This window comes from Oncorhynchus keta, chromosome 24 (assembly GCF_023373465.1).
Source record: "Oncorhynchus keta strain PuntledgeMale-10-30-2019 chromosome 24, Oket_V2, whole genome shotgun sequence".
NCBI lineage: Eukaryota > Metazoa > Chordata > Actinopteri > Salmoniformes > Salmonidae > Oncorhynchus > Oncorhynchus keta.
In genome coordinates, this window is record NC_068444.1 from 43,176,704 (window position 1) to 43,198,658 (window position 21,955).

General features: G+C 43.7%; 1 protein-coding gene across 3 annotated transcripts in view; it reads right to left on the minus strand.

Annotated features, from left to right (window-relative positions):
- Window positions 1-18,684: 18,684 nt before the first annotated feature.
- Window positions 18,685-21,955, minus strand: part of dnmbp (dynamin binding protein) — a 117,945-nt gene continuing 114,674 nt past the window's right edge. For all 3 annotated transcript variants that reach the window (XM_035734846.2, XM_035734845.2, XM_035734847.2), the window contains 2 exons: window positions 21,117-21,796; window positions 18,685-20,885 (listed from right to left, as the gene is read on the minus strand). In XM_035734846.2, the coding sequence (XP_035590739.2) occupies window positions 20,700-20,885; window positions 21,117-21,796 (866 nt within the window). In that variant the 3' untranslated portion in view covers window positions 18,685-20,699. The remainder of the gene's footprint in view (window positions 20,886-21,116; window positions 21,797-21,955) is intronic.

A 21,955-nucleotide genomic window follows, 5' to 3' on the forward strand; every position in this document is an offset into this window, starting at 1 on the left:
CTGTATATGATGATGACACGACGTGGCCCTTTTGGGGTGTATATCGTGGCTCCCCCCTCTCTCACTCTCTCTCCCACATCAGGTTTTACAACAGTCATAAATTCATACCAGAAACTCTCTCTCTGCCACAGAGTATGGAGGGAGAGAGCCTATGGAGAACTAAGACATTCTTCTACCCAAAACTCCTAATCCTCAAAATTGGAGAATTAAACAATATTTCTGTTTTTGAGAATGTGGGAAGGGTCTGTGGACACTTAATGGACAGTCATGTCGAGTGTGTTTCATTTGGTGATCTCATGACGAACAGGAAAGACACATAACTATATTTCTTAATGTGTACATTTCCCAGCTGTCAGGTTTACATCTGAAGGTTGTACAAGATGAATAAGTATAAGAATACGTTTGTTATCTTTTCAATGTGATTTAGTCTTCTAAATGAGAATTGGTTGTTTTATGGTAACTTATGCACAGTCAGTAGCCACGCCCAGGTGGGCACAAACATGATGAGATGGCCCTTTTCTACCCAAGTATAAAAGCCCCCGTGACGCCAAACCACGAAACCACGGTGTAAGCTAAGGTTGCAAATGGTTGAATTTCTAAGACCAGAAAATATGAAGCGGTAGCTACATGTTGAAATGGTTGGCACTACAACTCTACCAAAGGACAAGACCATACAGCATGGAGCATTGGTTACACAGCTGGAAATGGTTCAATTCTGAGACTGTCGATTCACTACAGGAGTAAGAAATCCTAGGCTGTCGAACTACAAGTCTGCTGCCGGAAATGTACGATGCCTAGGACAAGAATACAGAAAACCGCTGAAAAATCTATTCTATGCGACAACCATGGGTACACCTGACGTATCCATTATGAACCCAACCAGAGACTTTCTGTTGATCAACTCTCCAGCAGATGGACCGGCAACCACAAGACATACACTCGTAAATATGTCAATTGCAATTTCTTTTCAAATGAGTGGTCGTTCATGTAAAGTGTTAGCAATTTCTATGAGTGTAGTTATCAGCTATGAGTTTCCCGCTCTTGAGCTGTCTCCACCCCTGTCCTTTGTCTACCAATCCGCCATATCGGTTTCGTCCACTAGGGACTTTTTCTTTGTATCATGTAATACTCAATGTATGAACTAATTGTGTGTGTGTTTCATGTATTTCTGTGATTTGATGAGTTAGTTAGTAAATAAATAATTAAGCTAATTTGTATCTTGCTGATTCATAATTTATGCTAGGGTTCGTGCAGATATCCAAGGGTTTGCGACATTCAGAATATGACTGATGAGGTAATAATAATACATGAATACAAGACTAATAATATAAGATATGACAATATCTGAAGAGTCGATTTGGGAAATAGAGACATTTTCCCGTGGTGCCCCGACTTCCTAGTTAATTAAAGTTTACATGATTTAGTTTAATCACGTAATAATAATTACACATAGAAAATTGATTTGATAAAATAACAGTCTTCACATTTAACGATAGTCACAGACACGGCATTTTGACGCCCCGTGCGAAGAATCTAAGATAGCATGAGGAATTGATTTGATTTCATATAAAACTGAAAAGCATATTGCATTATACACCGAGATTATGTGATACAGCATGGGAGTTGTCGACAGGAGGTATTGGTTGTTGTCACCTATACTCCCTCTACGGCCTCTAGGTCATCAGGCTGCTGATTATCCCGCACACCTGTCATCATCGTCAAGCGCACCAGAGCTTCATGACACTCACCTGGACTCCATCACCTCCTTGATTATCTTCCCTATATCTGTCACCCCCTTGGTTGTTTCCTCAGGTGTTATTGACTCTGTTTCGGTGTGTTGTTTGTGTTTCGTGTTTATTTATTAAAACACTCACTCCCTATACTTGCTTCCAGACTCTCAGCGCACTCGTCATAGTTGTGTGTGTTTGCCCATAGAAGTTGTCCCGGTGTCTTGTATCTGATGACGCCAGGGTGTCTTAGGAGTTGGTGAAGTTAGTGATTACATTTCTAGTACTTGGATAACAATCCAGCTAATTATAGAAATTTGAGAAATAGATGCGATGTTTCAGAAGCGGGTAGACTCGGTCATGATTAATTTCTCAAGCGAGGACATAGGGAAAGCCAATTGAAATTTGAGGATATATTAGCTTGACTAAGCGATAATTCCTCTTCGTTAGCGTGAGGAGACCACGGTGTATTTTGTTGTTTTCCACACGTTCCGGTTAAAACATCTCAAATTATCGCCAAAAAGTTTGAACGTAAGAAGTTGTTAGTAAACCGTTCCCTTGTTTAAGGGGATCCTATGTTATGCTTGAAAGTGTACAAAGTAGGATTAGCTTGCACGAGATGCTAAGCTAACAAAGGGAAAGCAGCCATTTTGTTTTTCCTGTGTCACGTTGAAATTCCTCCATCTTGGGCTACAGAAGTACTGCCCTTTGTTTAGTTTTTTCTGTGTTTTATTAAGGGGTGGATCAGCTTTAAAATTGCAGACAGATTGTTGCTTCCATCAATGTAATTGTCTGCATTTTACAATCCCCCATATATTTTGGGGGTAAATATATATATATATATATATCCACACACATACATACACACACACGCAAACATTCATAAATATATATACACTTTATTTTTAGAATATACCTTTATTATTCCCCACAAACCCTACCACCCTTCCCCCAATTGGAATAAACTAATAAACAATAACACTTAGGCTTCTACCTTCAGTTTATACATAATATACACATTTTACAGACACAATCTATTTTACAATAGCTATATTTAGTTTGTTTTTAGTCCTTCCTCTATTTCTGATGTCCATCCAGTTTGATTTCTATTTGTAACTATGCTATTTCACAACATTTCTGAAACTATATACATTTTACAGACCCCGTATATTTTATATTGGTTGTCTTGTTATTAGTCCCATCCTTCAGCTCCAGTCTTATTGACTTGTTAATTGTTTACTCCATGTGTAACTCTGTGTTGTCTGTTCACACTGCTATGCTTTATCTTGGCCAGGTCGCAGTTGCAAATGAGAACTTGTTCTCAACTAGCCTACCTGGTTAAATAAAGGTGGGGGGAAAAAAGGAAAAAAAATGAAATAAATTAAACCTCTCCCATCTATCTCTTAACATCATCCATTTTGGATTTCTATTTGCCATATATTCTTCAACTGTGCTGTGATGCTTCACAAAAGTACTGAACCTTTCTATTCTCATAGCTTCTACATGTTGTAAATGAACATTTCTGCTAAAATAATTATATTATTGATTGAATGACTATGACTTTTCAAATCACCCAGTATTGCTATCTGCAGCGTTTGTTCTTGGTAAATGTTGCAATTCTTCAGCCATTCCTGGACCTGTGACCGAAAATGAGCTACATATGGAGAGTGCCAAAATAAAGGATCTAATGACTCTGTCTCCTCACAGCAAAATCTGCAGAGCTGGGAAGATTGTATCCCCCATATATATATATAACATTCTATTGGTTGCAAGAATTTTGTATAATAATTTATATGAAAATAATCTATGTTCTGAATCCGGCGTCGTTTTGCGTGTCAATTCATAAACCATGCGCCATTGAATCGGAACATCGAAAATCTCTTCCCAACTGTTTAGCTATTTATATGGCACAACTGTCAATTTTTTGGTCCTTAAATAAAATTGGTATATGTTTTTATTTATCACACTTTTCTTTAACCATTTATGTTCTTTAATACAGGGCCGACATGCAAGTTCCTTACTTTTTTCCACTTCTACTTGCCTCTTCCATTTTTGTGGTAATGCTGCAATTAGTTGGTTGTAATTTTGGATAGAGTAGACATTTCCATATGTCTGTGTTAGCTGCATGTGTGACATAACTCCACCAGTACTATTTATGATGTAATTCACAAAAGGTATACCTTTTTTAAAAATGTTATAGAAAAAAACGTTTTTTAATCATTTAGTATTTTTGAGTTTAACCACTATTTGTTGTATTATTTGTTCTGTCTTTTCAGGTGGATTAAACTGAAATGGCAACCAACTTTTTAAGGCTTGTTTAAAAAATAACGATATTTTGGAGATTATTTCCTTTTCAAATAACCGAAAGTGAACATTTGTAATCTGAATAATGGGAAAAAGGCCATTCTTGAACATGGGGTGAGACATTTTTATTTACTAGAGAACCATTTCGGATTTAAGTAGAACTTTTGTATGACTGATGCCTTTAGTGAGAGGTCTAATGCTTTAATATAATAATTTCTCCCCCCCCCCCAAATTCATATTCGTTATATAAATAGGCCCTTTTAATTTTGTCTGGCTTGTTCATATAATTTAAAAGCAGATCACTCGTTGTAGGCAAAACCATACACAAATAAATAGGTAAACTGTGATATAACTAAAGAGTATTCCCACTAATAGACAGATATTTTCCTGTCCATGGTAGCAAGATCTTATCTATTTTTGCTAACTTTCTATAAAAATGTATTGGAGTGAGAATTTCTTTCCTTCGGGATTTGTATACCGAGCATGTCCACATCCCCGTCAGACCATTTTATTGGTAAACTACACGGTAATGCAAAAGTTGCATTTTTACATCTTTCGAAAAGAGCACACAGTGCCACCCACAGAACAGAAGCAGATCAACTGCCATATGCATTTCCATCGCCCTCACCTCAATTTGTATTATACTATAAAGCCATAAAAAACGTATATATATTTTTAAAATCCTGTTTATCTTATTTTCCATAATTAGCTATTCATATTTGTAGTAATGTAGGCAATTTATGCAAAGGATGGTGTTCTCGGGGTGATGGAGGTGTTGGGTTTGCGCCAGACATAACATTTTCCTTGATGGCCAAAAAGCTCAATTTTAGCCTCACCTGACCAGAGTACCTTCTTCCATATGTTTGGGAGTCTCCCACCTGCCTTTTGGCAAACACCAAAGATGTTTTCTTATTTTTTTCTTTAAGAAATTGCTTTTTTTCTGTCCCAGCTCGGTGGAGTGTATGGCTTAAAGTGGTCCTATGGACAGATACTCCAGTCTCCGCTGTGGAGGTTTGCAGCTCCTTCAGGGTTATCTTTGGTCTCTTTGTTGCCTCTCTGATTAATGCCCGCCTTGACTGGTCCGTGAGTTTTGGTGGGCGGCCCTCTCTTGGCAGGTTTGTTGTGGTGCCATATTCTTTCAATTTTTTTCTCATGGAGTTAATGGTGCTCCGTGGGATGTTCAAAGTTTGGGATATTTTTTTATAACGCTGATCTGTACTTCTCCAAAACTTTGTCCCTGACCTGTTTATAGAGCTCCTTGGTCTTCATGGTGCTGCTTGCTTGGTGTTGCCCCTTGCTTAGTGGTGTTGCGGACTCTGGGGCCTTTCAGAACAGGTGTATATATACTGAGATCATGTGACAGGTCATGTGACACTTAGATTGCACACAGGTGGATTTATTTAACTAATTATGTGACTTCTGAAGGTAATTGGTTGCACCATATATTATTTAAGGGCTTCATAGTAAAGGGGGTGAATACATATTCACTAACCACTTTTACGTTTTATTTATGTATTTGTATATTACAAATGTATATTATGCTCTCCCTTCTGTGGGCTTAGGCTTTGCGGGACCAACCCTGCCAAGCAGGCTCAGAATCTTGAGGGGGCGGTGTTGCTCTAGAAGTTCTCTGACCACATTTTGGCTGCATACAGGTCGCTTACAACAGGCCCTTAAAACAGATAGGGACTTCTCCTTAGTATCTGGGTTGTTCAGGTGGGTGCCAAGGGTATAGGGTTGTGGACCATTCCATCAATATAGGACCATAAATAAATCAATTAGATGTATATTTTATTTAAAAAAATGCTGTTCCACCATGATAGGACAATAAATAAATAAATAAATAAGATGTTTATTTCATTATAAAAATGTATATCACTCATCTGCACAACATTGAAAGCTTTCTCACAACCCCTGCTCACAGAAATACATTGGTTTTGGGATATACAACCATTTCCTTTCTCACTCAACACCACACTTTCCCAAACACCAAACAACACACACCACACCATCCATCCATCCACACATACTGTGCCTTCTGTTTACTGTGTTTTTATCTCCACCATGTTGAATTAGTGCTTTTGTGTTTCAATTAGTTATATTTGAAGATAGATAGAAAAGCTATATTTCGTATTGTATTATTACAATCCATAACAAGGCTAGAATCGTATGTTTCCTTATTTGCCTCCTCTATGAGAACATTGTAATGTTTAGAATAGCCATGGAGTAGTATCTCTGAACGACCGCCCAACACCGCCCGAACAAGGAGAGGAACCAACGTCGGCAGAAGTCGTGACAGTACCCCCCCTTAACGCGCGGCTCCAGCAGCACGCCGACACCTGCCTCAGGGGCGACCCGGAGGGCGAGGCACAGGGCGATCCAGACGAAGACGGTGGCACTCCTGCAGCATTGAAGGGTCCAACTCGTCCTCGACCGGAACTCAGCACCTTTCCTAAGGACCATACCCCTCCCACTCCACGAGATACTGAAGGCCCCTCGACCGACACCTCGAATCCACTATGGAACGAACGGAGTACGCCGGGGCCCCCTCAATGACCAGAGAGGGCGGAGGAACCTCCCGCACCTCAGACTCATGGAGTGGACCAGCCACCACCGGCCTGAGGAGAGACAAATGGAACGAGGGGTTAATACGGTACTCGGGGGGAGCTGTAACCTATAACAAACCTTGTTCACTCTCGTCATGGAATTTAAATGGCCCTACAAACCGCGGACCCAGCTTCCGGCAGGACAGGTGGAGGGGCAGGTGGAGGGTCGAGTGCCAGGCCCGGTCCCCCGGTGCGAACACCCGGGGCCTCACTGCGGTGACGGTCTGCGTTCTCTTTTTGGCGCAGCACGGCCCACGCCAGAACCGGCTGGTACCCCGGTACGCACTGGAAGGGAGAGAGTTTAGTGGAGGAGTGGCGAAGCGAGTTCTGTGCCATCTCGGCCCAGGGCACGAACCCATTCCCCCGGCCGGTCCTGGCAATAGGACCGCAGAAACCTTCCCATATCCTGGTTTACTCTCTCCACCTGCCCATTACTCTCGGGTGAAACCCTGAGGTAAGGCTGATCGAGACCCTCAGACATTCCATGAACACCTTCCAGACCCAAGACGTGAACTGGGGACCTCAATCAGACACTATATCCTCATATGTATCCTCGTATGTAAACAAGGCCTCCACAGTCTGTAGGGCTGTAGGGAGACCAGGCAGAGGGAGGAGACGACAGGACTTAGAGAACCGATCCACAACGACCAGGATCGTGGTGTTACCCTGTGAGGGGGGGAGATCGGTAAGGAAATCCACTGACAGGTGTGACCAAGGTCGTTGTGTAACGGGTAAGAGGTGTAGCTTCCCTCTGGTCAGGTGCCTAGGAGCCTTACACTGGGGGCACACCGATCAGGAGGAAACATAAACCCTCACGTCCTTAGCCAAGGTCGACCACCAGTACCTCCCGCTCAAACAGCGCACTATCCGACCGACCGACCCCAGGATGACCAGAGGAGGGTGACGTGTGGGCCAATAGATCAACCCGTCACGAACAGCAGATGGGACATACAGACGCCCAGCGGGACACTGGACGGGAGTGGGCTCTGTACGTAACGCCTGCTCCTTTGTGTCATACAGCCGGGACAAAGGGTCTGCCTTCATGTTCTGGGATCCTGGTCTGTAGGAAAGGGTGAACACAAAATGGGAGAAAAACATGGCCCACCTTGCCGAGGGTTCAGTCTCCTCGCTGCCCGGATGTACTCCAGATTGCGGTGGTCAGTCCAGATGAGAAAAGGGTGTCTAGCCCCCTCAACCCAATGTCTCCACACCTTCAAGGCCCTGACGACAGCCAACAGCTCCCAGTCCCCCACATCATAGTTTCGCTCCGCCGGTCTGAGCTTCCTCGAGAAGAAAGCACAGGGGCGGAGCTTCGGTGGCTTACCCGATCGCTGAGAGAGTACGGCTCCTATCCCATCCTCCGAAGCATCCACCTCCACTATGAATGCCAAAGAGGGATCCGGATGGGCCAGCACGGGAGCCGAGGTAAACAGAGCCCTTAGATGACCAAAAGCCCTGTCCTCCTCAGCTGACCACTGCAAACATACCGGTCCCTCCTTCAGCAGTGAGGTAATGGGAGCCACTACCTGACCAAAACCCCGGGTAAACCTCCAGTAATATTGGCAAACCCTAGAAACCACCGCATCTCTTTTACCATGGTGGGAGTCGGCCAATTACAGGAGGCTGAAATGCGGTCACTCTCCATCTCCACCCCTGAGGTGGAAATGCGGTACCCTAGGAAGGAGACAGACTGTTGGAAAAACAGGCATTTCTCAGCCTTGACGTACAGGTCGTGCTCCAAGAGGCGACCAAGCACCTTGCACACCAGGGACACATGCTCGGCGCGTGTAGCGGAGTATATCAGAATGTCATAAATAAAGACCACTACACCCTGCCCATGCAGGTCCCTGAAAACCTTGTCTACAAAGGCTTGGAAGACTGATGGCGCATTCATCAACCCGTACGGCATGACGAGGTACTCATAGTGCCCTGAGGTGGTACTGAACGCCGTCTTCCACTCGTCTCCCTCCCGGATAGGCACCAGGTTGTAAGCACTCCTGAGATCAAGTTTGGTGAAGAAGCGCGCCCCATGCATTGACTCGATCGCTGTGGCTATGAGCGGTAGTGGGTAACTATACCTGATTCAGACCCCGATAGTCAATACTCGGGCACAGACCTCCCTCTTTCTTCTTCACAGAAAAAGAAACTCGAGGAGGCGGGTGAAGTGGAGGACCGAATGTACCCCTGATGCAGGCAATCGGAGACATATGTTTCCATAGCCTCCGTATCCGCCTGTGAGAGGGGATACACGTGACTCCTGGGAAGTGCAGAGTCTACCAGGAGATTTATCGCACAATCGCGCGGTCGATTGGGTGGTAAATGAGTCGCATTCTTTTCGGAGAAGGCGAGAGCCAAATTGTCATATTCAGTGGAGACCTGGTCTGGACTTTCCACCGTAGTAGCACCAACGGAAACTCCTAAACACCTCCCCGAGCACTCTCGCAACCACCCCGTGAGAGCCCTCTGTAGCCAAGAAACAGTGGGGTCATGACAAGCTAACCAGGGTAGGCCTAGCACCACCGGAAACGTAGGAGAGTCAATAAGGAAGACTAATTCTCTCCTTGTGACCCCCCTGCGCCACCATGCCCAGAGGAGCAGTGGCCTCCCTAATCAACCCTGACCCTAATGCTCGACTATCTAAGGCATGAACGGGGAAGGGCACAGCCACAGGAACGATGGGGATCCCTAAACTATGGGCGAACAATCTATCTATAAAATTTCCAGCCGCGCCCGAATCGACGAGTGCCTTATGCTGGGAATGCGTGGCAAACTCAGGCAAAGTGACATACACAAACATATGTGCAAGAGAGGGCTCTGTCTGAGAATGGTGCCGGCTCACCTGGGGTGACGCCAGAGCGCCCTGCCTGCTGCCTCGATACCCAGAGGAACCAACCCAGCACCGACCGGCATTGTGACCTCTGTGGCCTCAGATGGTGCACGAGCTGGAACCCCCTCCGGTCTCCCTGCGCACTGCCCCTTCCAGCTCCATGGATATTAGAGAGGGGGTGCGGGGATGGAAACAACATACCCCGATCTGAACGTCCGCGGGTAGCCAGCAGGTTATCCAGCCGGACGGACAGGTCCACCAGCTGGTCGAATGTGAGGGTGGTGTCTCTGCTGGCCAACTTCCGATGAACATCCTCGCGCAGACTGCAGCCATAATGGTTGATCAGGGCCCTGTTGTTCCATCCCGCGCCGTCAACCAGTGTCTGAACCTTCAGGGCGAACTCCTGGGCGCTCCTCGTCCCCTGCCTCAGATGGAAGAGGCGTTCACCCGCCGCTCTACCCTCGGGCGGGTGGTCGAAGACTGCCCGGGTGAACTCCTCAAACTGGTCCAACACCGCATCTCCCTCTCTCCACATGGCGTTGGCCCACTCCAGGGCTTTCCTGGTGAGGCACGAGACGAGGGTGGACACCCTCTCACGGCCCGAAGGAGCCAGGTGGACGGTTGCCGGGTATAAGTCCAGCTGCAACAGGGACACCTGGCAGTTCGCAGCTGTCCCATCATATTCCTGGGGAAGGGAGAAACAAATCCCACTGGGACCAGGAGAAGAAGGGGCGTGTAGTGGAGACTCCGGTTGTGCTGGTGGAGGCACTGGGAGAACTCCCTGTCCCTCCCAGTGGTCCATTGCCTGGACAACGCGGTCCATGGTGGTGCCAAGACGGTGGATCATATCTGCATGCTCCCGGACCCGCTTCTCCACCCCTATACCCCGGGTACCTGCTCCTGCTGACTCCATAAGTTTGGTCCGGAATTCTGAAGGGGGTGCGTACTTGCGACAGAGAAGTCAGACTCAGGAGAGCAAAAACTGATTTACAACGGCGCAGTTTAATAAATAAAACCACCGTAAACAGAACAATAAATCAATGGGTAACAAAACCTGTCACACACCAGCATAACGTGCACGAGCCCTACAATAAACAAATCCGGACAAGGACATGGGGGGAACAGAGGGTTAAATACACAACATGTAATGATGGAATTGAAACCAGGTGTGTGTGAAGACAAGACAAAACAACTCGAAAATGAAAAGTGGATCGATGATGGCTTGAAGACCGGCGACGTCGACCACCGCCCGAACAAGGAGAGGATCCAACTTTGGCAGAAGTCGTGACACCTACGTTGAACATAATAAATGGCTCCCTATCCACCTGATGTGTACCAAACTCACTAAAAGTTGCAGTAGTAAAGCCTCTCTTGAACAAGCCAAACCTTGACCCAGAAAATATTTTTTTAAACTCTCTGCCTATATCGAATCTCCCATTCATCTCAATATTTTTAGAAAAAGCTGTTGCACTGCAACTCACTGCCTTCCTGATGACTAACAATGTCTAAGAAACACTTCAGTCTGGTTTTAGACCCCATCATAGCACTGAGACTGCACTCGTGAAGGTGGTAAATTACCTTTTAATGGCGTCAGACCGATGCTCTGCATTAGTGCTGCTTTTGAAATCATTGATCACCACATTCTTTTGGAGAGATTGGAAACACGAAATGGTCTACATGGACAAGTTCTGGCCTGATTTAGAGCTTATCTGTCGGAAAGATATCAGTATGTCTCTGTGGGTGGTTTGTCCTCTGACAAATCAGTTTTAAGTTTCGGTGTTATAACATTGCAAAAATCAGCAACTTTCTGTCCAAAAATGAAGCATAAAAGTTAATACATGCTTTTGTCACTTTGACTACTACAAATGCTCTCCTTTCTGGCTACCTGGATAAAGCACTAAATTATCTTCAGTTAGTGCTAAACACGGCTGCTAGAATCTTGACTAGAACCCCCAACAATTATAATTTATTCCAGTGCTAGCCTCTCTACACTGGCCTCCTAGGGCTGATTTCAAAGTTTTACTGATGACCTACATAGCATTACATGGACATGCTCCTACCTATCTCTCCGATTTGGTCCTGCCGTACATACCTACACGTACGCTATGGTCACAAGACGCAGGCCTCCTTATTGTCCCTTGAATTTCTAATCAAACAGCTTGAGGCAGGGCTTTCTCCTATAGAGCTCCATTATGGAATTGTCTGCCTACCCATGTGAGAGACGCAGACTCGGTCTTGACCTTTAAATCTTTATTGAAGACTCCTCTTCAGTAGGTCCTATGATTGAGTGTAGTCTGGCCTAGGGGTGTGAAGGTGAATGGAAAGGCACTGGAGCAAAGAACCGCCCTTGCTGTCTCTGCCTGGCCGGTTCCCCTCTCTCCACCGGGATTCTCTACCTCTAACCCTGTTATTAAGGGGTGCTGAGTCACTGGCTTAATGGTGCTCTTCCATCCCATCCCTAGGAGGGGTGCGTCACTTGAGTGGGTTGAATCACTGACATGACCTTCCTGTCTGGGTTTGGCTCCCACCTCGGGTTCGTAACGTGGGGGAGATCTTCGTGGGCTATACTCAGCCTTGATTCAAGGTAGTACGTTGGTGGTTGAAGATATCCCTCTAGTGGTGTGGGGGCTGTGCTTTGGCAAAGTGGGTGGGGTTATATCCTGCCTTGTTGGCCCTGTCCGGGGCTATTGTTGGATGGGGCCACAGTGTTTCCCGACCCCCCCCTGTCTCAGCCTCCAGTATTTATGGAGCAATAGTTTGTGTCGGGGGGCCAGGGTCAGTCTATTATAACTGGAGTATTTCACCGGTCTTATCTGGTGTCCTGTGTGAATTTAAGTGTTCTCCCTCTAACTCTCTCTCTCTCCCTCCCCTCCTAGAGGATCTGAGCCCTGGGACCATGCCTCAGGACTACCTGGGCTGATGATTCCTTGATGCCATGTACTGTTATAATCTTGGTTCCTCTCTAGGTTTCTGCCTTTCCAGGGAATTTTTCTTCCTCTAGAGTTTTTCCTTGCCACCGTGCTTCTACATCTGCTTTGCTTGCTGTTTGGGGTTTTAGGCTGGTTTTCTGTACAGCACTCTGTGACATCGGCTGATGTAAAAAGGGCTTTATCAATACATTTGATTGAAATTTGATTGAAACAACAGGGACTATCAAGTCCTCAGTGCATTCTAATGTCCAAAGACATGACATTTCCACCTTTAGATTTTGTGACGTAGAAAAAGTCAAGATACCAGACAAAATAATACTCAGAGCAAAATATTATGCTTTTGGATTCACCCTCCAGAACCCCAAAAGGTCTTAATGATGAAACGCATGTTATGCTCTAAATATGAACATGAACTAATGCCACCACTTCAGCCTACTTTGACGGTTTTTCTTACGCTGTACCCAATGATTTATGAAAACTTACTTGATAGGTCAATGTCCTCATAGTGGTTTTACAGACGTGTTTAATTCGTTTTATGTACACACTTTATTAGAATACTTATTAAATGCACATTGTTATATTTGGTAACACATGCTTATTTTCCCTTGACTCCAACCCCATTTGATGTGCTGAACGGATGTAGGTGGAGCTATCCCTAACTATCCCTTTTTGGACATTATTTGGCACTTAATAGGCACTTACTATTGTTATTTCTTTATTTAACGTTTTAACGCAGCTTATGAAGGCGTCATAAACACTGCATAAGTTTGTTACAAATCATCTCTAACCGTATGTCATGCTTTATATAAGGTTCATAAATGTGGCATAACTGTGTGACATAACCACCAATGTCAAATGTGACACAACCCACTATGTGAAATATGACATAAACCTGGGCTTTATAAAGGGTGGTATAAGCACCGCTAAATACAGAACATTCAGTGTAAATCTAATTCAATCGGGGCTTCACAAAGCATTTATAACCCTGTCATGCATCTTGGTAGAGCATTGCAATGCCAGGATAGTGGGTTCAATTCCCGGGACCACCCATATGTAAAAATGTATTCGCACATGACTTTAAGTCACTTTGGATAAAAACGTCTTTAAATTTGACATATTATATTATTCCAAAACATTTCTAGAATGGCACAATCTCTTTACCCCCATAATTTTTTTTATTAATAGTAAAAAAACAAAATAGGATTTTCTGTGTTCACAAAAATGCTTTCACCACACCAGGGAATGATTATTGACGTCTGGGGAAATGTTTGTATTTTGTATTTATTTTTTGTATTTTACCCCCTTTTTCTCCCCAATTTCATGATATCCAATTACGATGTTGTCTCATCGCTGCAACTCCCCAACGGTCTTGGGAGAGGCGAAGGTTGAGTCATGCGTCCTCCGAAATATGATGCCGTAGCAGTGCAGACGTGGTTTATATAGAATTCGCTTCCTCTCGTTTACTTTTTGTATTTTTTGTCTTTTTTGAATATATTTCAATTATTTTCAATCTCTTTTCCATTTTAAAATTAAATATACCTTCCGGTAACCAGCCTCACCCAATGTGACATGGATCCGCTATTTTTTCGACCTTATAGCCAGAACCTCCATCAGACGCTAGCCATCAGAAGCTAACTAGCTACTAGCTATTTAGTCATTGTTTGCCATTGCTAGCGGCCTTTTCCTTCTGCACAGACACCAGCTGTTTTTTAGCCTGGATAATACTTGCCGGTATCGGACTGTTTTCGCCATTACAATGCCGGATTCCTTCCGTAAACCCTGGACCATTACCCATCTCCATGGGGGTGCCACAGGGTTCAAATCTTGGACCGACTCTCTTCTCTGTATACATCAATGATGCCGCTCTTGCTGCTGGTGAGTCTCTGATCCACCTCTACGCAGACGACACCACTCTGTATACTTCTGGCCCTTCTTTGGACACTGTGTTAACAACCCTCCAGGCAAGCTTTAATGTCATACAACTCTCCTTCCGTGGCCTCCAATGGCTCTTAAATACAAGTAAAACTAAATGCATGCTTTTCAACCGATCGCTGCCTGCACCTGCACCTGCCCGCCTGTCCAACATCACTACTCTGGACGGCTCTGACTTACAATACGTGGACAACTACAAATACCTAGGTGTCTGGTTAGACTGTAAACTCTCCTTCCAGACCCACATCAAACATCTCCAATCCAAAGTTAAATATAGAATTTGCTTCCTATTTTGCAACAAAGCGACGCCTCTCGATTACAGAGGTCGGAAAACGATAAAATGCACTTGTGCTTATCGGAGTAATGGTTACAATCGGAGTAATGGTTACAATCTGGTACAGAACGATCCTGGCAGCTACAATCTGGCACAGAACCATCCTGGCAGCTACAATCTGGCACAGAACCATCCTGGCAGCTACAATCTGGCACAGAACCATCCTGGCAGCTACAATCTGGTATAGAACCGTACTGGCAGCTACAATCTGGTACAGAACCATCCTGGCAGCTACAATCTGGCACAGAACCATCCTGGCAGCTACAATCTGGTACAGAACCATCCTGGCAGCTACAATCTGGCACAGAACCATCCTGGCAACTACAATCTGGCACAGAATCGTACTGGCAGCTGGCTTCAGATCGACAGATAGACCTAAGGTTAGCTAGTTCACCACAAAGGCCAGAGGGTAATTCTAGTCATTTAAAGATGCTAAAGGTAACTAACTACCTAGGTAATTAAAAAAATTATAAACAGGAATACAAGAAATACACGATGTCACACTAAAAAAGCTATAATATCTACTTACTAGGTTACTGCATGGAGAAATGTGCCTTGAGGAATGATGTCAAAGCTTGCGACAGGATATGTATGATAGGGACATGAGCGGCTAATTAGTGTTTTGTTTTTGTGTGGTGATTACAGACAAATATTTGACCGACCGGCTCGATTTTATGTTACCTACCCATACCACCTGGGGGCTGCATGTCAGGAAGTCAAGGATCCAGTTGCAGAGGGAGGTGTTTAGTCCCAGGGTCCTTAGCTTATTGATGAGCTTTGAGGGCACTATGGTGTTGAACGCTGAACAGTATTCTCACAGGTGTTCCTTTTGTCCAGGTGGGAAAGGGAAGTGTGGAGCGCAATAGAGATTGCATCATCTGTGGATCTGTTGGGGCAGTATGCAAAATGCAGTGGGTTAGGGGTTTCTGGGATGATGGTGTTGATGTGAGCCATGACCAGCCTTTAAAAGCATTTCATGGCTACAGACGTGAGTGCTACGGGTCAGTAGTCATTTAGTAACTGATGCAAGCAGTAAAATTACATTGAAAAAACAGATAAAAATACACCTTATGGAACAGCAGGACTGTGAAGAAACACAAACACAGGCACAGACACACGCTTACACACACTCACACAATAACATACGCACTATACACACACGTACACATGGATTTTGTATTGTAGATATGTGGTATTGGTGGAGTAGGGGCCTGAGGGCACAAATTGTGTTGTGAAATCTGTGAAGGTATTGTAATGTAAAAAAAAGAAAGTAAAACAGCCTTCATTTTGCTGGACCACAGGAAGAGTAGCTACTGCCAACCGCTAATGGGGATCCATAATAAATACAAATACAAAGCTTATGTTTGTGTGTGTGTGTCAGAACCAAGATGTTTTGGAGTAGTCCAACATGAGACTACTGCACCCGTTATTCCTCTTCGTTTTCCATGCTGGAGACCATGGCTTGATTAAAACCTGTTACAATGGTGCCAACATTTTGTGGCTGATCTTCCAGTGGACGAGGGGCTGAATGTGTGAAAGACCCGACTGGACCCAGCACCGCACAGTATGGCTCGTTTTTGTTGTGTTTTGGGAAGTGAGGAACATGTAATATGGTTCCAGAAGAAAGCCACTTTCAATTTCTTTAGGTTGGGGGCTTTCATCAAGGTAAGTATTGATTGGTGTAGCATCTTCACCAGGCTATTGCACACACAGCACATATATGTCTTGGATATCAATCATTCAAAGTTGACCTTAATGGGAGTGACCACATGATTCTATAGGAGTGACCTTAGTAAAGTACTTGTCATCGTCACTAGTTAACACAAAGTCATAATTACGGCAAAGCCCTGCACATCCATAATGTATCTTCTTAAAATGAGATTGTAAACCTAACCCTAACTAATGAAGAGACAAGTTGGCTGGAAGTGTCTGCGAACAAGATTAGATTTTAAACCAAACCCTAACTAATGCCAAGTTGGCTGGAAATGTCAAGATTAGATTTTAAACCTAACCCTAACTAATGAAGAGCCAAGTTGGCTGGAAATGTCTGCGAACAAGATTAGATTTTAAACCAAACCCTAACTAATGAAGAGCCAAGTTGGCTGGAAGTGTCTGCGAACACGATTAGATTTTAAACCAAACCCTAACTAATGAAGAGCCAAGTTGGCTGGAAGTGTCTGCGAACAAGATTAGATTTTAAACCAAACCCTAACTAATGAAGAGCCAAGTTGGCTGGAAGTGTCTGCGAACACGATTAGATTTTAAACCAAACCATAAATAATGAAGAGCCAAGTTGGCTGGAAGTGTCTGCGAACAAGATTAGATTGTAAACCTAACCCTAACTAATGAAGAGACAAGTTGGCTGGAAGTGTCTGCGAACAAGATTAGATTTTAAACCTAACCCTAACTAATGAAGAGCCAAGTTGGCTGGAAGTGTCTGCGAACAAGATTAGATTTTAAACCAAACTCTAACTAATGAAGAGCCAAGTTGGCTGGAAGTGTCTGCGAACAAGATTCAATTTTAAACCTAACCATAACTAATGAAGAGCCAAGTTGGCTGGAAATGTCTGCGAGCAAGATTCAATTTTAAACCTAACCATAACTAATGAAGAGCCAAGTTGGCTGGAAATGTCTGTGAGCAAGATTCAATTTTAAACCTAACCCTAACTAATGAAGAGCCAAGTTGGCTGGAAATGTCTGTGAGCAAGATTATATTTTAAACCTAACCCTAACTAATGAAGAGCCAAGTTGGCTGGAAATGTCTGTGAGCAAGATTCAATTTTAAACCTAACCCTAACTAATGAAGAGCCAAGTTGGCTGGAAGTGTCTGCGAACAAGATTCAATTTTAAACCTAACCATAACTAATGAAGAGCCAAGTTGGCTGGAAATGTCTGTGAGCAAGATTCAATTTTAAACCTAACCCTAACTAATGAAGAGCCAAGTTGGCTGGAAATGTCTGTGAGCAAGATTCAATTTTAAACCTAACTAATGAAGAGCCAAGTTGGCTGGAAATGTCTGTGAGCAAGATTCGATTTTAAACCTAACCCTAACTAATGAAGAGCCAAGTTGGCTGGAAGTGTCTGCGAACAAGATTAGATTTTAAACCTAACCATAAATAATGAAGAGCCAAGTTGGCTGGAAATGTCTGCGAACAAGATTACATTTTAAACCTAACCCTAACTAATGAAGAGCCAAGTTGGCTGGAAGTGTCTGCGAACAAGATTCAATTTTAAACCTAACCATAACTAATGAAGAGCCAAGTTGGCTGGAAATGTCTGTGAGCAAGATTCAATTTTAAACCTAACCCTAACTAATGAAGAGCCAAGTTGGCTGGAAATGTCTGTGAGCAAGATTCAATTTTAAACCTAAACCTAACTAATGAAGAGCCAAGTTGGCTGGAAATGTCTGTGAGCAAGATTCGATTTTAAACCTAACCCTAACTAATGAAGAGCCAAGTTGGCTGGAAGTGTCTGCGAACAAGATTACATTTTAAACCTAACCCTAACTAATGAAGAGCCAAGTTGGCTGGAAATGTCTGTGAGCAAGATTCAATTTTAAACCTAACCCTAACTAATGAAGAGCCAAGTTGGCTGGAAATGTCTGAGCAAGATTCGATTTTAAACCTAACCCTAACTAATGAAGAGCCAAGTTGGCTGGAAGTGTCTGCGAACAAGATTAGATTTTAAACCAAACCCTAACTAATGAAGAGCCAAGTTGGCTGGAAATGTCTGCGAACAAGATTACATTTTAAACCTAACCCTAACTAATGAAGAGCCAAGTTGGCTGGAACAAAATTAGGTGTAATGTGAATGACATGACTGGACTTTAGAGAGTATGCCATCCTTCAGCACAACGTCACCCTTTATCAGGAAATAACACAGATCAAAAACATTTTCACACTTTTACAGTGTTTGTTTCATCACTTGTTGTACAAAATGTTGTACTTGTTGTACTTAATGTTTACTGCACTGGGCCTTTAACAAAGCAGCCCATAACAATGAAGTAAAAACACAGAGCCCAGGGGATATTTTCAGCTAAGCTGATTTTCTTTTTTATTCAAATGAAAACATCACTTGACAATGGAGTGCAGTAAGTAATACATTCTCAGTATACAGCATGATATACAGTACCAGTCAAAAGTTGACACACCTACTCATTCAAGGGTTTTTCTTTATTTTTACTATTTTCTTCATTTGTAGAATAATAGTGAAGACATCAAAACTATGAAGTAGTAAACCTTGCCATAATATGGACTTGGTATTTTACCGAATAGGGCTATCTACTGTATACCACCCCCTATCTTGTCACAACTGATTGGCTCAAACGCATTAAGTAGGAAAAAAATTCCACAAATGTACTTTTAAAAAGGCACACCTGTTAACTACCTCATGAATCTGGTTGAGAGAATACCAAGAGTGTGCAAAGCTGTCATGAAGGCAAAGGGTGGCTACTTTGAAGAATCTCAAATATAAAATATATTTTGATTTATTTAACACTTTTTTGGTTACTACATGATTCCGTATGTGTTATTTCATAGTTTTGATGTCTTCACTATTATTCTACAATGAAGAAAATGGTAAAATAAAGAAAAACCCTTGAATGAGTAGGTGTGAACAAACATTTGACTGGTACCGTATATGTATGAGGAGAGCGAGAGACCAATCAGAGACAGATGGTCTTTGTCCCTATTGGTGAAACTCCCACCCTCACTATAGGAAAACCTTTAATCACCCTCAGCTTTTAAACACTCTGTCAAACTCAGTTGAATGGAGCTACAGAACCATTGCATTCAGATTCAAACTCATCATTTTAAAGGAGTGCTTGCAATCCTTGTTTGTTCTTTAGATTTTTAAAATTTTAAATAAGAGCATGTTTGTGATTATTTACATTTTTTTATGGGCTTTAGGTTGGAATCTACACTTACAGTAGATATTACCTTTTGATCAACCCACAATAGTGTTCAATGCTCTAAACCACAGGAGGTTGGTGGCACCTTTAATTGGGGTGGACAGGCTCGTGGTAATGGCTGAAGTGGAATAGGTGGAATGGTATCAAATACAACAAACACATGGTTTCCATGTGTTTGATGCCATTCCATTTGCTCCGTTCCAGACATTATTATGATTCATCCTCCCCTCAGCAGCCTCTACTGCTCTAAACCCAACCTGCTTCTCAAGGCCACTTCATACTCACAATACCGGCGGTTTTTAACCTGGGCTGGGTTCCGATTCGCTACCCTTCTCCAGAAGTGTGCACTCGTTCACCCCCCATTCATTTAAAAGCATTGGATTGGTGCAAGCACGGCTGGAGAGTTTCCACCAACATATTCCTCACACCAGTCCATAAATCCACGTGGGGGAGTGAAAGGGTGCACACTTCGGGAGAAGGGTAGAGAATTGGAATGTAGCACCAGTGTCTCACAAGTAGATTATATACTGCACAAAATCATTATCATCCTCGTCTCACTGTTCACTTTGTAGGGTAATGCTCTAAATGACATACACACAATTGAAATGTTATACTGGAAGTCTGTTGTCTGAGTTTAGGCCTCAGGACATTTTAGTTTTGAAGTCTGAACCAAACCCCTTCAAATTCCTAACTCACAGCCCAATAAGCTTCCCCAATGAGGTTATCTAACATATAACCAACTCTATAGACCCAGTGTATTTGGTTCTGAGACTGGGCAACTCACAAGTGTCTCACAGCATATGAGGGAAAAGAGAAGAGACACTCCCAAGTCGTAACAAAAATGAAAAAAAGTCTATAAATACAGTATAGTCATTTAACAACTTTCAAAGAAGTGGATCAGCAGCACGGTAGAGCACCCCCCCCAAAAAAAAAAACCTCAACCACAGATCCCCTTCAATATTAAGGCACCAGATATCCTGTTGATGGTTTGGTTATTTGTTTAAGTGTTTGTTTGTATGTTTGTTGTTGTTTGGAGTCTGGAGAGCAGTCTGCTGTCACGGGGTGAGCTCATTCTAGTGTGGGGGCTCTGACTTTGGGGGTTAGGAGGCACCTTCCCCCAGGGGAATTTTTCAGGTGTACTCAGACTTGCGAATATAGTTGGAGGGGATGTAGCCTCGCCTGCCCCCCGCCTCACCGAGCCACCACTCGCTGTTGCCGTTCATGTCCTGGAACTCCAGGATGCGGACACGCTGATTGGCCGAGATGCTCAGCTCGTTAGCACAGCGGGCAGTGAATGAGTAGATGGCATAGTAAATCTAGAATGAAAAAATGATTAGATTGTCTTCTGTTAACAATGTCTGAACAAAGGAATGATGTAACATTATTATACTGCATTCAAGATAGTTTCAGACAATTTTTTGAGGAATACTTGAAAACCTATTCCAACATAATAAATACACAACATAACCATTTATCAAATGACTGATTTATCTACATTCCTCTAATAACAGACTTTATTTCGCAGTCCTATTGTAGGCCAGTCATACCTGATGCCCATCGAGCTCTGACTCTAGCTCAGGTTTGGGCTCCGCCTCTGGTTCAATGAACTCATCCCTTGAGTATGGGGACCTCCTCTGACCACCAAAGTCTCCATTCCGTTGGTACGAGCCAAGGGCCGCCTCAGTTGGGCCAGATCTCTGAGATGGACCCAAACGGTTGTTTCTGTGCGAAGAACAAGATTCTGTCTCCGAAGAGTCAGACAGCTCCTTGTGATTGGTTGTTGTTGTTTTACTTGAGTCGAACGAGTCCCTGTGATTAGAGGACTGTCGATAGGTGGGGTCCGTAATGTCTCTGTGATTGGGGGAGTTTCGGAGCGCTGGGTCCAATAGGTCCCGGTGATTGGAGGGATTTCTGGGGGAGTCTGCAGGATTGCGGTTTGGCGAGGGAGTGTCTCTGTGGTGGGTTCTGCGGGAGAGGGTGGGGTCCTGGTTTAGGTCAAGGTTGGGACGGGGTGAGGAGTGGCTTGTGTGAGGAGCAGTGGAGAAGCTGACGGCTGACGTTTCCTGGTTGAAGGTCAGCGTGCTGTTACTGTTCTGGCGGGACAACACAGGAGATGAGCCACCATAGCCTGACTCATTGGAGGACTGGCTCTCAATGGAGACATCCGATTGGCTCCTGCGTTGGTTGTAGGGTTTCAGGAAGGAGCTGTACACAAAGCCCTTGGAGACTGCAGAGAGACAAAAATCTGAATTAATCACTGATCAGCAATCATGCCAATGCAGAATCGCATTAATTTTCACACTATACGACACTAATCAATGAGTTCTACTACCACCAACCAACTTCAGTGTAAACAAAAATAACAAGTTACAAGTTATTTTACAGT